General features: G+C 41.6%; 1 protein-coding gene across 1 annotated transcript; it reads right to left on the bottom strand.

The window, feature by feature from the left end:
• Positions 1-1,656: 1,656 nt before the first annotated feature.
• Positions 1,657-3,382, bottom strand: LOC109236344 (thioredoxin-like 1-2, chloroplastic). Its single transcript, XM_019402516.1, has 4 exons — positions 2,795-3,382; positions 2,490-2,672; positions 2,250-2,414; positions 1,657-2,109 (listed from the first exon to the last, which is right to left on the bottom strand). The coding sequence occupies exons 1-4, from the start codon at positions 2,999-3,001 to the stop codon at positions 1,861-1,863; spliced, it is 804 nt and encodes a 267-aa protein (XP_019258061.1). The 5' UTR covers positions 3,002-3,382; the 3' UTR covers positions 1,657-1,860.
• Between the last annotated feature and the right edge of the window lie 12,985 nt (positions 3,383-16,367).

Genomic DNA, 16,367 nt, shown 5'->3' with positions numbered 1-16,367 from the left:
CACGGCCTATGGTGGAAATTGAGTTGTGATAGTCAAAGACAGGGATGTCAATACAGTAGATGCCAATCATGCTTCACAGACTATTTAGAAAATTCTAAATGCTAGAAATACCTGGAAGAGGTAGCTTTGAGGATAGGAGTTGTTGTGGTAGCTGAGGACTACTCTATAAGGGGAATGTACTATCTTCTAAGAGGAGATTTCCCTAAAGTAAACTGGAAGAAGCTGATATGTAATACTCAAGCCATCCCAAAATGGATATTCAAACTATTCATAGCAGTTCAAGAAAGGCTATATACTAAAGATAAGTTAATAAGTTGGGGAACGGGAACTGATCCTATGTGTGCATTGTGTGAAGCTGAACTAGAACGCCACCAACACCTATTCTTCATGTGTTGCACATCTGCAAGGGTGTGGCTGCATATCCTGCATTGGCTTGGTATCAAAAGAGGTTATATGAAATGGAGCGAGGAGATCGAATGGGCAAGAGTACAAGCTAATGGAAGGAATTCCCTGGCAGAGATCTATATATAGAATGAGTTTGGCTCTTACAATATATCATTAGGGATGGCGAACGGGGCGGGGCGGGTTTAAGCTTATGCGGTGCGGGTTCAAGAATTTTTTTTTAATTTAACTGCAGTTGCGGGCGGTTGCGGGTTATGCATTTGTTTAATACCTGTATCGCACATTTGCTGCTTTTCGTCAAAGAAGATTCAAATGTTGTCGCAGAGTTGAAATCTGCTTTCTCAATTGGAATCTGCTTGATAAACTTTCCCTTGCTCATCTTTATATCTTTATTTTTATTTTAAATTTTGTTAGTTCATTAATCTTCTCTTTTCTTGCTCCTTTAAGCTTAAATATGTGGGTCATATAATATATTCTAGTTATAAATATGAACATATTCAGATATTACCAATTTTTGGGTCATTAAAATATTGGTGCATCTATCCGATAGGAATGTAGCATGTACTAGTTTTAAGAAAATATATTAAAATTGATTATAATTAACTCACTAATCAAATTACTACTTTTATTATGGAGTCATATGCTAAAAGATATTTTCTAACAAGTTAGTAATAGACATACAGTACCACATGAAAAACATTATGAACATAGCTGGAACTACCGAGAAAAAGAGAAAAGAAGGCCATAGGTTATCATTAATTTTTTTGGGAACTTTTTTTAAAAGAGAAACTACTCGTTAAAAAATGAAAAAATAATTTTTTTCTTTGCAGGGCGGTTTGGAAACAGAATATCTTGTTATGCGGTGCGGGGCGCGGCGGGTTGAACTTTATGCGGGTTAAGGATGAACTCGCCCCGCAACCGCTCCGTCCCATTGCCATCTCTATATATCATGTATGGCAAGAAAGGAACTACACGATATTCCAACAGAAGAAGAGGATACTAGAAGAGATAGCAAGATTGATAGTGCAAGAAGTCTACTATCGAGGAATTATGAAGTCAAAATTGACAAAGCAACAGAATTGTCTAAACTTCTGTCCTAGTCTATAAACTGATTTGTAAGAGAGGAACAACGGAGAATGAGCTGTTGCAGTAATTTGTTTATACTAGAGTTGAGGTCTTATGTCCAACTCTAGAGGTTTTTTGATATACTTGTAAATATTTTATCTAGTAATAAAATTTGATAGTTACCAAACATAAACCAAAGTGTTGTATCTCCTTAACCAAATCATAATGTTGGATCCACGACAAATTGACCATTACATGCAGGGCTTATCCCAAAAACACTCAATACCCCGCTTATGGCAAACCTATGAATAATATGTACATTTTTTTTTTATTTTACCAAAACTGCTTTTAGTAAAAATACCATAGGAATCAAGAAACTTTCTGTAATCCTAGCTAGGCCATCAACAACTGTTTGTCTTCTTTTAGCCCAACCCTGTTGTCAGATCTATCTAAACTGCTAGACATATCTACACCTGCTAAAACAATTTCTTCAAATCTCTGCTTTGAATCCAAAGATGAATTTCTTGATAATAGGCCAATTGAGGCTAAAGCCAAAAGCTCAGATTCATCAAGTCCTTTTGCAGGACCAAGACTGCACTGATCAGTCCCATACCTTGCTAATGCATCCTTGAATTTCTTGATCTGCACAAATACAAATTTTACCATAAGAAAGTTTGATTCTTTTATATTTTTGATATAACCGGTTAAATTGCACTGATAACCTATAAATTCTTTCACTGACAGTGTATATAATTTAACTGTCCAAAAACCACAGTACTTACTGTTGCATTAGTACAACTAAAGCTACAAACTTTGCCTCGTGCACCCCTGTAGAATCTGAAGAAGGGTAAGACATGTATATGAAGAGCATGGCACATGGTTTTTAGTTCTTCATAATTCACTTTGAGGAAAATGGCATCAGGGTTTGATTCAGCCAGCTGACAGATCTGCAAAAACATTAATATTAGCACAAAAAATAAGAAAAATTGTCAATTGGTCAATTTGATCCCAAAATCTAGTACCTTAGGATGTAAAGCCTTGCAACCTCCACAACCAGGGGAATAAAAGTCAATAATCACTAATCTGTCACCAGCATTCAACAATGAATTCACAAGTTCTTTTGCTGAATGGATCTCTACCATGTTGGGTTTAAGGGTCTTTTCCCACCATCTCATTGCTTTGCTAAAACATATTGATGCTTGTGCCTGTCACCACATAATAAAACCTTACTGATTTAATTAAACCAAATTAAAAATATCTTGTAAAAAAGGAGAACACAAGAAGGAATATAATCCTTAAAATTAATGTCCAACAAATTAAAACATACGTTGACCAAGATGGGTTTTGAATCTTTAACATTCCAATGGTTCAAACCAATTTGATTCGACAAATCCAAGGATTTTCCAAGAAACTCTTTGGTTGATAACTCGAGAAGTTGCAGAGTGCCAAAACCAGAAGACCCTTTGGCTTTGGACTTGAAGTTTGCTTCACAGGAATTATAAACAGAGAAACCAGTCTTCAAAGAAGCTGTCATTTTTGCTAAGAATCTTTGGACTTGTCAAGCTTAATGCATGTAACAACAAATTCCCACCAAATCCCACCTTCACTTTTAGATCATCAACAAATAGAAATGGAAGAAGAAATATATCCAGGCAAGAACTACTCAACTTTTTCGATAGGAAATTTAAGGTAAAGCTTGTATCGTTTGGAACAATAAATACTTTGATCGTTGGGAAGGAAGAAGGGCCAAATGGAAGTCTAAGAAGTTGAATAAAAATAGTATCCTGGCCAGTGTTGGCTGGTGGGGGATGAATTGAATTATTAAAGGTGAAAAGTGTAGGGAAAAGGAGATAATTAGTGGGGCCATTGACTCAGATTAAAATCTTTGAACTTTACCCACATAATCTTCTTGATTAACGGAAAGCAAAATTAGTGTACGTCTGTATAACGCGTAAAACATATTTTGACACCATTAAATCGAAGTTTTATCCAGAACATAGGGAAGGATGCGGATTTAAGGCTTGTTTATAGGAAGATATGTGCGTGTATTTGAGTTGGCATTTTCATATGTATTCATCATTTTGGATGATTGGATGAGATGCTTTTCAGGAGGACAGAATCCAAAATATTGGTATCTGGGTTACTAATTATTTGCTATATTATCGGTTAGTATTTGGTTGTTACCCACTGTAGTTTCACTTTCACCGCGTAGCTGACTCTGTCTCTACCAATTCGGCATTTTAGGATAATAGCCCCCACTCTGGAAGAGAAAAAAGAAAGATAAGAGCCCCCACAAACTCACCAATTACAAGGAAACCATATGCCAACAATGCAACATTATTGTATGTGGATACACATTTTTTTTCTCCACATGGATATATACATAATTCAATCGATATAATGCACCAACCTCATAATTGCAGTAGCAATTTCTATTGAATAATTTCTGGTCTTATTATTGTTTATAGTTATAGTCTTTTAATTGAAGAACTATTGAGTAAAATAATTATTGACTTCACTTCTCATATCGTTTGGTTGGGAACTAGTTATTCAAAATAATACCCTATTTACTTTTTAGTGCGTGCCAAAAAGAGTGACATATTTTTCTATTTAGAAACAATTTATCTTTGTGTACTGATTTAGCCTTACAAAATATATGTGGCTTATTTTACACCACAAGTTCAAAAGTCTTTTCTCTTTTATTAAACTCCGTGCCCAGTCAAATGGGTTCATATATAATGAAACAAAGGGAGTAATAATAATAATAATGATGATAATAATAATAATGGAATTATAATATGAAAATTAAATAATGATGAGATTATTTAGTGGATATACATTTATTGGTAAATATTTAGTTTAGTGGACCACAAATGGAATATACTAGGTAAAATATAGAATATGTGTTTGGTTTACATTAGGTAAGTTGTGATAAAATTTTGTTTCTTTTTTAACCTTGAATCTCTTAAGGACTTTGAAAGAAGTGCCTTGGAGAAGGGTATCATTGTCATTTTGGTATTTTATCTTGGTATTAGTTATCCCGGAATTATTATTGTTTACCTTTAAAATCGGATAACAATTTAATTTGCAAGTGGTTCTAAGGATACGTGGATTAAATTGACACAAAGCGATAAATTGAAAATACGATTAAAATAAGCAATGATAAAGTAGATTCAAACTGCACAACTTGAACAGTTACAACCTTGGCAAGTCAATCACACTTGAACTGGATGCAATTCAAACGATATCAAGAAACAGAAGAACAATAGCTTATAGAAAGAAAATAATATTATACTGCTTTGGGATGCATGTTACAATGTCTTTTACAAGTAATCAGACATCCTCTGTATAGTACGGAAGTCCTATATTAGGTACAGCTCTATAAAAGGTAAAAGATTTCATGATTTGCTGATTTGTCGGTTCTTTATTGATACGTGCCGAGATTCCCGCCGATAAATATCTGACCGGTCACGGGCATTTCGGCCTTCTGTTATTTCGGTCTTCTATTGACAATGTTTCCTCGAGCTCATTCGGGGTCAGGGTCAGGGTCGAGTTCGGGATCACAGACTCATTGTTCTTGAGGACGGACATTCTGATTTGGGATTCTGGCCCGGTGAGACTCGGGGTCGATCTCCAACCCCCAGGTTCTGAGCCCGATTTGTCATGTAATAGACGAACCCAATTTCGACCATATACAGATGTCCTCTCATTTTTCGGAGATTAAACAACAAGAAACGATATGAGCTTCCGATTTTCACTTCGATACTCTGTGTATGAAACGACAAAATGAACAAAACGTCTCGTCAGTCATGTCTTAAGGGCATTAAATGCTTTTTAGTTGTTGGTCGGCCACTCCTGGATTTGAACTGTCATTTGAAAACTATAAATACCCCCTTCCTTATCCATTCAAACTTTACTTCCAAGCTTCCTACCTATTGTTTCTTAGAAATTTCTCTATTTTCTAGCTCTTATACTCTGATTCTCTTGAGATCCTTTGTGAAGAATTTTGTTTTTCTCCACCCCAAATCATTAAGCGTATTGATCTAACTTCCTCTTCTTTTTCTTCCTCCATCTTTAAAAGAAATGGCGAAAACACGAAAATAGTTCCCCAAAAAGAAACCCTTTCTACATCGCGGCCTGCCGGCGAGGAACCAGTGGCGGAACCTCCTCTGGCACGTTCATTCCTGGCGGGTGTTTTGTAACCGCCGATTTTAAGGTTGAAAAACCTTCACCCGTACCGAGCCAGTCTGAGAAGGTCTTGAGGTAAATCTGCTCGATCACTGAAGAAATTCTCCCCACGGTCAAAAAGGATTGGAACTGGGTCGGTAAAGACGTGATGGTTCCTAGGCCCGGTGAAGGTATCACTACCCACGTCGAGGGATACTTAAGTGTTTATACTTATCCCTTTATGCTGGGCCCGTTGGGCCCTGTAATCATTGACTTCTGCAAAAGGTACGAGGTGTGCCTTGGCCAGGTCCACCCTTCATTCTGGAGGATCGTCATCCTTCTCCGGTTCTTTGTGAGCAAGATCGACAGATGCTCGTTCACTGTTGACCACCTTATGTGCCTATACAGTCCCCGACTATTTTAGGGGTACTGATCAAACTCCCGCGCCGGGCTAGTAGAGCCCCGTTCTCGAGCATCGATGAAGATTGGGATCGAGGCTGGCTAGGCCATTTTGTCCGAGTGAGGGCCTCGGACCGGATCCCAACAGAGTGCATGCCGTTCCTCGAGAATTGGAATACAAAACATATGTAAAATTTATTTTTTCCAAAATTTTACTCTCCTTTCCTTCTTTCTTAACGGTGTTAGGTGGTGGTGCAGCTATTGCTCGGGTTCCGAATGCGGTCCCTCGACTCAAGGAGTGGGTCGAGGGCATTGTGTCATAGAAGCCATATTCCAGCGCGCATGGCGCGAACTTTGGAAGGGCCGGTGGGAGGCCCGTTCTCATAGTGAGGCTTCCTTTCCTGAGTGAGTAATATTTTGCTCTTTTTGTGTTACTGGGTTCTCATCTGTTTCGGTTACCTTTGCAGGTTTATCCAAGGATGTCATGATGAGGCCTCCATCCAGTAAAAAGGATGACCCCGCCGAGTCCCCTGCTCCGAGACAGGGTGATGAGAAGAAAAGAATGAGGACTCCAAGTTCTCCGAACTTGGATAAGAAAAAACCGAGGAGGAGGTTGTTGCGAAAATCTAAAGAAAGCACCAGTTCTCAAGTACCATCATCGGACTCTCTCCGCCGGCTGCGGGACAAAATCGAAGAAGAAGAAGCCTCTGAACTGGTGGCCTGCGTGCGGTCACAGTTCGAGGACAAGGGGCCTCCGAATAAGAGAGAGGTGAGGCCAATCTGCCTCGAGCCAGGGAGGCCGACGAGGAGGTCGTGGCCGGGGCCAATGTGGGGGCCGTGGTCGAGGCCTCCCGAGATGAGGGTAGCGCCCCGAAGGATATACTTGGTGTGATAGACATCACCGAGTCGCCTTTGTTCACTAAGTCTATGATCAACGAGGCTCAGTGAAACCTCTCCCTAACAAGGGGGCCCATGGAGTGGACGACCCCTTCCGAGGCTTTTTTAGTGGCGTGGATTCCACCGCCACGGAGGACATCACGGGATTGGGTGACTTAGAGGTGCCGAGGAAGAGTCCATCATCGGGAACAAGCGGGCCTTCCTCGAGCCCGAAATTAATCATTTGGTTCCCAGCTCTAAGTATGGTCCTAGCCGAAAGCGATCGATCATCATCTCGATTCCGGAGGATGCCCGGGTACTTTATACTCCCGTAGGGGTGGCTAGTTACCTTTGGTGCTCGATGACCGAAGAGGACCAAGCCAAGATAAACGAGGTGGAAGCTCCGTGCCTGTTCAATGAAGCTCAACATGCATTAAACCGAGTAACTTCAGATACCTCTTGGTGATTTCTAGTTTGTACTTAGATCAATTTGTAGATGATCATAACTTCTTTCTCTGTGTATGTAGGCTTCGGTACTTCATCACGAGACTTTTCTTCGATATCGGGAAGAGCTAAACCAGTATGAGGCCGAGATTCGAGGTCTCACTGAGAAGAGATATGCCTACAAACTTCTCAACGAGCAAAGTGAAGGGGAGGCTAAGAGTCTTCGAGCTGAGCTAGAGGTAGCTCGGAAGGAGCATGCCGACCTGGTCAAGTAGGTAAGAAGAGTATTTGAGGTTAGTGACGATGAGTCAGACACGGTGACTAATGGTCCGAACGTGCAGGTCCAAAAGACGCTTGATCAGATCGAGCAACTCCAGGTAGAGGTGGATGCGGTAAAGGCCGAGGCCGAATAATGGAAAAGCAACAAGGACCGCTTGGCCTCAGAAAAGAAGACTGACCGGGCACAATTGGCTTCGGCTGAGGTCCATCTTCGAGTTGTAAAGGAAAAGGCCTTGGTGCAGGCCAAAAAGATTCAGGAGCTCCAGTCTCAGCTGAGATCGGCCGTTTCCAATCATGAAAATTTGGCCAAGGAGCTTGAAACGGTCAAGTCTGAGGCCGAGGTGGTTCAAGTTTTCGGGGTTTCGACTTATCGGCTGAGATTAAGAGTGCCAAGGAGCTCGAAGCCGAGGCTAAAAAGTTGGCTTATCCCAAGGATGATGAAGACTCTTGAGGAGTTGAGTGGATTCAAGGGCGCAGGAGACCCCGAAGGTGACGAGGCGGCCCCCGGCGAAGACTAGGACGTAGGTTATTTTCAGATGTTTTTGTTTTTTGCCTTTTTGTTGTGGCCGTTTGGCCTTTGTAAAAATTTGCATCAGGTCTATTTGGCCCTTTGTATAGAAGTTTTTCGATATGTATATAAGGTTTTTTCCCTCCAGCAATTTCTGAACTTTTTCCTTTGCTTTATTGTTTATGTTTGCAAAGATTTAAATGTCTTAGCACAAAATGGTTAGGTTATGTTAAGAGGTTTGAACATACCTTGCCTTTAACATTATTTTGTTTAAGGCATCGTGGGGGTTCGGTATGATCGAAATTTTTTCCCCAACATACTTATAATTTCTGTAGTTTGCCGAGGGTATCCTTTAGAACCGGTTAAATATTTTTAAGGCCTTGATGTTTTTGTTACGGGTTTCGGACGTCTCCGAGCTAATTTAATTCGCCGTAGCCTTTTTAGTTCGGGTGCTCAGTGGGCTTGTGACCCTGAGTTATCCGGACTTGCCTAAGATAACAGTCCCCGAGTGGGGATGGCCGTAGTCTTTAAGATTCGGGCATTGCCTAATAGGTCTTGTGCCCCCGAGCTCCGATAGCCCGTACCATCCGAGTTTGTTTTCAGACAGTAGTCCCTAAGTGAGAGTGATTGTTCGAACTCGGATTAAGGTGGCCCTTGGGCTCGATACGTTTAGGGGTTTGGATCTAGGAAATTCCTTGAGAAATTTTAGAAATATTTTAAAAGGACAGGATATTTATCCGCAAGGAAGAGATTTCTTTTTATTCTTGTGCATAATAGTTATACATGTGTACATGCTTTGTCATAGGGCTCGAGCAGTCTATACGGGCATGGTTTATTTGACCGTTTGTCCCTTACAATAAATCCTATCGACTGAGACCCTTCAATCACAAATTTTCTTTTCTTGATAAAGTCGATATCCGAGGGTAATGCCCCCCACCCAGTACTCGAGGTTGATCATAGAGAGAAGCCTTGGATACTGATGATGCAATCTTTGTCACCGATTCCTGACCGGCCTTCTATTATAAGTTAGCACGATCCACTGTAGCCTCGTTAAATACCTTGCCGGAAAACCCATTTGGGACAAAACCAGTTCAAGGGAAAAAGAGGGAAACACGTGCTTTCAGACCTAAAATATGTATCGCTCCTTGTTGGTTACCAGCAAGTGTTAGTTCAAAAATAAGTAAAAAGGAATGAATGGGGCCGTACCTTAGCGATAGTATCACTTCAAGTGAGTTATGTTCCAGTTATTCGTTAGTCGTCATCGTTCATTTCCCCGAGTTTGTATGATCCCTTTCTGGTGATCTTGAGAATTTGGTACAGCCCGTCCCAGTTTGGCCCCAGTCTCCTCTCGTTGGGATTTCGGGTGCTTGGTGTAACCTTCCTTAGCACCAAGTCCCCTGACATTGAAATTTTGAAGGTCAGCTCTTCGATTGTAATGCCTCTCGATTCGCTGCTTTTGGGCAGCCAATCGAATAAGGGCGGCTTCACGCCTTTCATCTAATAGCTCCAAGCTAGTACTCATGGCCTCGTCATTTGATTCCTCGGTTGCATATCAGAATCTGACACTTGGTTCCTCGACTTCTACCGGTATTAGAGCTTCGGTGTCGTAAACCAGTGAGAACTGGGTGGCCCCAGTACTGGACTTCGAGGTCGTACGGTATGGCCATAGGAATTCGGGCAGAATTTCCTTCCATTTTGCTTTGGCATCGGTTAACCTTTTTTTGAGGTTTTTGGAGTATGGTTTTAGTGGTGGATTCTGTTTGTCCGTTCCCACTAGGGTGATAAGGTGTTGATAGGAACCTTTTGATCTTATGGTCTTCGAGAAACTTGGTGACTTTGCTATCGATGAATTATTTCCCGTTGTCACACACGATCTCGGCCGGCATCCCGAACCAGCATATGATGTGGTCCCAAATGAAGTTGATGACTTCCTTCTCCCTGACCTTCTCGTATGCCTGGGCTTCAACCCACTTAGAAAAATAGTCAGTCATAAACAATATGCCAACGTTTTCCATTCCCCACTTCATGAACGACCATGGCGACAAAACCAAATGTAGCAGCTCTCCGGGCTGATGTATCATCGAAGAATGTCTTTGACATTCATCACATTTTCATACGAACTTCTTTGCGTCCTTTTCCATATATATCCAGTAGTAGCCGGCCCTGAGTATTTTTCGAACTAATGATTCGGCGCTTCAATGATTTCCGTAGGTGCCTTCATGGATTTCCCTCAAAATGTATTCGGTGTCTCCTGGTCCTAGACATATTGCTAGTGGACCATCAAAAGTTCTTCTAAACAAGGTTCCGTGTTTGGACAAACTGAACCGGGCTGCCTTCGTACGCAGGGCCCTCGATTCTTTTGGATCCGAGGGTAGTTTTCCGGTCCTTAGATGTTCTATATATTTTATTCTCCAGTCCCAAGTCAGGCTTGTGGAGTTTATTTCGGCTTGGCCCTCTTCCACTACCGACCTCATGAGTTGTAGGACTGCCCCCGAGTTGAGCTCGTCATCTTCGACCGATGACCCTAAGTTTGCAAGGGCATCGGCCTCGCTATTTTGATCCTGAGGTACGTGTTGCAAAGTCCATTCCTTGAATCGATGTAATGTTACCTGTAGATTATCTAGGTACCTTTTCATTCGTTCTTCTCTAACCTCGAATGTACCCATTAACTTGGTTGACCACGAGGAGGGAGTCGCACTTAGCTTCGATCACCTCCGCCCCCAAGCTTTTGGCTAGTTCGAGACATGCAATCATGGCCCCATATTCGGCCTCGTTGTTACTCAATTTTACAGTTCTAATAGATTGTCTAACTATATTTCTTGCGGGTGGCTTCATTACGATGCCAAGTCTAGACCCTTTTGCGTTCGAGGCACCGTCCGTAAAGAGGGTCCAGATTCCCGAAGACGTCCCCGAGTTTACCAACAACTCTATTTCGACCTCGACACAAAATCTGCCAAAATTTAAGATTTAATGGCTATATGGGGTCGACATTCAATATCATACCCACTGATTTCTACGGCCCATTTGGCCAAAAGCCCCGAGATCTCGGGTTTATGCATTATATTTCGCAATGGGTAAGTAGTCACAACATATATAGGATGACACTGAAAATATGGTTTTAGCTTCCTAGAGGCACTTAGCAAGGCGAGTGCCAATTTTTCTAGGTGAGAGTATCTAGTTTCGGCCTCACCTAGCGTCCTGCTAACATAGTAAATTGGAAATTACGTACCTTGCTCTTCCGGACCAGGACTCCACTTACTACTATCTTTGATACTGCCAAGTATAGGTATAGTTGTTCATCTGCCTTCGGCGTGTGAAGCAACAACGGACTCGATAGATACCGTTTGAGCTCTTCCAAGTCCCGTTGGCACTTCAGGGTCCATGAAAAGTTGTTCTTCTTCTTCAGTGGCGAGAAGAATAGGTGGTTCTTATCGGAGGATCTCGAGATGAATCGCCCGAGGGCAGCTATGCGTCTGGTTAACCTTTGCATTGACTTTATGTTGTCCACCACTGTGATATCTTTGATGGCTTTGATCTTATCGGGGTTGATTTCGATTCCCCAGTTGGATACCATGAACCTGAGGAATTTACCCGATCTGACTCCAAACACACACTTCTCCGGGTTCAGCTTTATATTGTACTTCTTCAATATGCTGAAGGTTTCCTGCAAGTGTTTTAAATGGTCCTCTGCTCACAGGGACTTAACCAACACATCGTCAATGTAAACTTCCAGTGATTTTCCTATTAGTTCCTTGAACATCCGGTTTACTAGGCGTTGATAAGTGGCACCAATATTTTTTAGTCCGAATGGCATCACATTATAACAATATGTGCCGTATTTAGTGATGAAGGAAGTTTTCTCCTGATCATCCGGATTCATATGTATTTGGTTGTACCCGAAATAGGCATCGAGAAAACTGAGGATCTCGTGGCCAACCGTGGCATTGATCATACTTTCGATGTTGGGCAATGGGAAAGAGTCCTTGGGACACGCCTTATTTAAATCCTTATAATCTACATACATTCTTAATTTTTTCCCTTTTCTAGGGAGTACCACTACATTTGCTAACCAATCCGGGTATTTAACCTCCCAAATGGACCCTATTTTAAGGAGTTTAGATACCTCGTCCTTGATGAAGGCATGTTTGACCTCGGACTGGGGTCTCCTCTTCTTCTTGACCGGGTGGATTTTTGGTTCCAGGCTTAGCTTGTGAGTGGTTATCTCTAGTGGGATCCCTATCATATCAAGATGGGACCAAGCAAAACATTCTATGTTAGCTATAAGAAATTGAATGAGTTTTTTCTTGAGCTCGGGAGTTAACCCCGTGCCCAGGTATACCTTTCAGTCGGGTAGATGCTCAATCAATATGACATGTTCCAACTCCTCGATCATTGACTTAGTGGCATCGGAATCATCGGGGACTATATAAGATCTGGGAACCCCATGTCATCGTCTTCATCCGTCCCCTTCTTATTCGGTTGGGTCATGTCCGGTGTCGGTAATTGCTATTTAGCCTCTTTCTTCGTGCCCGAACTTGGTTCCTTTGACGTTGCTATTGTTGATATTAGAATCACCTCTTTGACTGCAAACATTTCCATTGCGGCTGGTTATTTTCCGTAGATTGTTTTAATCCCTCCTGGCATTGGGAGTTTTAATACTTAGTGAAGGGTCGAGGGAACTGCCCTCATGTTGTGGATCCACGGCCTCTCAAACAGGGCGTTGTACCTCATGTCTCTTTCGATCACATAAAAATTGGCCTCCTGGATGGTCCTAACGACATTCACTAGTAATTTTATCTCCCCCATAGTGGTTTCACATGCCATGTTGAATCCGTTCAGAACTCAGACTACAGGCACGATTTGATTTTGTAGATCGAGTTGTTCTACGACCCTCGATCAGATGATGTTTGCCGGCTACCTGGAATAATAAACAAACGCTTAACTCGATATTTATTTATGAGTACAGATATTACCAGTGCATCATTGTAGGACTGCACGATCCCTTCTACGTCCTCGTCGTTGAAAGACAAGGTTCCTTGCGGTATGTAATCTCGAGTACGTTTTTCCCTTGTGATGGATACCGTGATGCGTTTCAACATCGGCTCTTGAGGGACATTGACCCCACCAATGATCATGTTAATGACGTGTTTAGGTTATTCTTGTTCGGCTTGTTTATTAGAACCCCTATTCCTGAAATGGTGCTTGGCCCGGTCGCTAAGGAATTCTCGAAGGTGCCCATTTTGAATAGCCGTGCTACTTCCTCTCTCAACTGCCAGCAATCCTCTGTTCTATAGTCGTGGGTGCCATGATATTTGCATATCTGGTTAGGATCCCTTTGGGTAGGATCATATTGTAGGGGTCGAGGCCATTTGGTGTCTTTGATGCGTCCGATAGCTGATACAATGGCGGCAACATCGACGTCAAAGTTATATTTCGATAACCTCGGTGCTTCCTTAGGCCCGATAGGCCTGTTAAAACCGTTCTTGCTCATGATTCCCCGGTTGTTCTGACCTCGATCACTTATCCTTTCACTTTACATAGAATTCCACCCGGACGCACTGCTTCTTTGATCTCTATTGTAAGGCTGATACCGATCCCTGTTTGACCTAGGTTCACGGTTGATATCTCTTTTGACTCCGTCAACGGTTTTGACGGGATAAACGGACCCCAAAGGGGCCCCGAGTTGGTCATCTTCGACTCTGATTTTTGATTGATACCGGTCATGCATGTCGGCCTAAGTAACAACCGAATATTGAGTCCCTGGGTGAAAGCTTGAACGGCCCAATCATCAGCGACCGATGGCAGGTTCATCCATTCCATTTGAAATCGGGACACGAACTCTCTGAGCATCTTATTATCCTTCTGTCTTACTTTAAAGCAGTCCGAATTCCTGGTCTCGACCTTGATAGCCCCGGCGTGTGCTTTCATGAAAGAGTTTGCAGGCATAGAAAGTGAGTCAATAGAATTAGGAGGTAAGTTGTGATAACATATCATAACTCCCTTTGATAGGGTCTCTCTGAATTTCTTCAACAGGACAGACTCGATCTCATCATCCTCTAAGTCGTTCCCTTTGATGGCACATGTGTAGGAGGAACATGCTCGTTTGGATAAGTCGTTCCGTTATACTTAGGAATCTCGGGCATGCGGAATTTTTAGGGATCGGCTTTGGATTTGCACTTGGGGAGAGAGGTTTTTGCACAAACTTCTTGGAATCTAGGTATTTCGGTACCGGCGGCGCTTCCAGGATTTTGTCGACCCTGGAATTGTAGGTTTCTACCTTCTTGTCATTTGCCTCAATTTTCATTTCCCCTGATTCTATTAATTTCCAGCTCTTCGAGCATTTTTATGATCTCGAGGTTAGTTCCTGACTCATCTCCATTCGACCTCTCTGCGACCGGTTCGTTCCTGCGGGCGATTTCCCGTGACAGATCGGGTTCAATTTTGCTCGGTGCGCGGCTTTGGTTATGTAACTGAGCTATCGCCTCCTATTGAGCCTATAAAATTTTTAAGATCATCCGTAGATTGATCCCGTTTACTCCATTATTTTGAATATTTTGCGCCGTCGATCGGGCCCCACCGCGGATGCTATTCTCGGGGTCGGTAGGCAGGTTTGCCGATAGCCACATGCGAGGTAGCATCCAACGGGTCCACAACTGGAATTCCGATGGGATCAATGGGCTTTATCTCGTTACCGGGCGCTATGTTGTTATTTTCATCGTGGTGCCCGGACTCACTGTCAACCGGTAGGGGTTCCAATTATGAGTTTGACATTTTGAGCTTTGACCTGAAATTAGAGGCGCTTCAAAGAACAAGTGTAAAGTAGTGTGTGTTATGAAAAATTTGTGTCAAATAACAACTATTATCCTTAGCTCCACGGTAGGTGCTAAACTGTTTGCCCTAAAACTCGGATAACAATTAAATTTGTAAATGGCTTTAAGGATACGTGGATTGAATTGACACAAAGTGATAAATTAAAAATACGATTAAAATAAGCAATGATAAAGTAGTTTCAAACTTCACAACTTGAACAGTTACAACCTTGACAAGTAAGTCACACTTGATCTGGATGCAATTCAAACGATATCAAGATACAAAAGAACAATAGCTTAAAGAAAGAAAATAAAATTATACTGCTTTGGGATGCTTATTACAATGTCTTTTACAAGTAATTAGACCCCCTATATAGTAGGGATGTCCTATATTAGGTACAACTCTATAAAAGGTAAAAGATCTTCTCATTTGATGATTTGTCGGTTTCTTATTGATATGTGCCAAGATTCCCGCAGTAATATCCGACCGGTCACGGGTATTTCGGCTTTCTATTATTTCAGTCTTCTGTTGACAATGTTTTCTCGAGCTTGTTTGGGGTCAGGGTCGAGTCTGGGATCACGAAATCATTGTTCTTGAGGACGGACATCTTGATCTCGGGTTCTGGCCTGGTGGGACCCATGGTCGATCTCCAATCCCTTAGGTTTCAAGCCCGATCTGTCATGTAATAGACGAGCCCGATTTCGACTGTATACAAGTATCTCTCACCTTAACGTGGGACAAGAATAATATCACAACTATGAGTATAACTAATTTCGAGATTATTAATGCCGAATTCAAAAATACAATCAAATATGGGATAAAATAATCCTACATTTTATTCCGAAATTATTATTCCTATCCCACCGTCCAAAGAAGGGTTTAAAAGTAATATCATCTAGCTCTGGACTCTCTCCTGTAAGAAAAAACTATTACGTTAGTGTTGATCTTTTGTCTATTGGTAGTGTAAATAATATGAATAAGGTAATTTCACCAATGATGTTAAGATCTCACAATGCAGGTTATACTTTAAATAAATAGGAGGTTCGAGTCATATGAAAGACAAATGAAAATACTGTTTTAGCCTATTGACTCGAAAGAGGCATAAAAAGGATCTAATTATAATTGCATTTACCTAAATGTAAGTTTCTAATTCCGACTACTATCCTTCCCTATCTTTTCTTCTCCTACTATATTCATAAACACAAACTCATCCAAAAATTCTTGGAAAGTTCTGAAAAAAGAAAAGGAGCAAAACACTTATTTACACTTCTTATCGCCTTAGGCCATGGATATCCTTTGTAACTCTTATATAAAGCAAACAATTGAATTATCCCAAACCTTTTTCTCCGGTTCAAGTAACGCAAAACGTTAGAAAATAGAAGGGGCGACTTCAAAGCATGAATTACAAAAAACGATG

This window comes from Nicotiana attenuata, unplaced genomic scaffold (assembly GCF_001879085.1).
Source record: "Nicotiana attenuata strain UT unplaced genomic scaffold, NIATTr2, whole genome shotgun sequence".
In the NCBI taxonomy this organism is placed as follows: Eukaryota; Viridiplantae; Streptophyta; class Magnoliopsida; order Solanales; family Solanaceae; genus Nicotiana; species Nicotiana attenuata.
The sequence above is the reverse complement of the archived record's forward strand: the minus strand, read 5'-3'. Positions and strand labels throughout refer to the sequence as shown.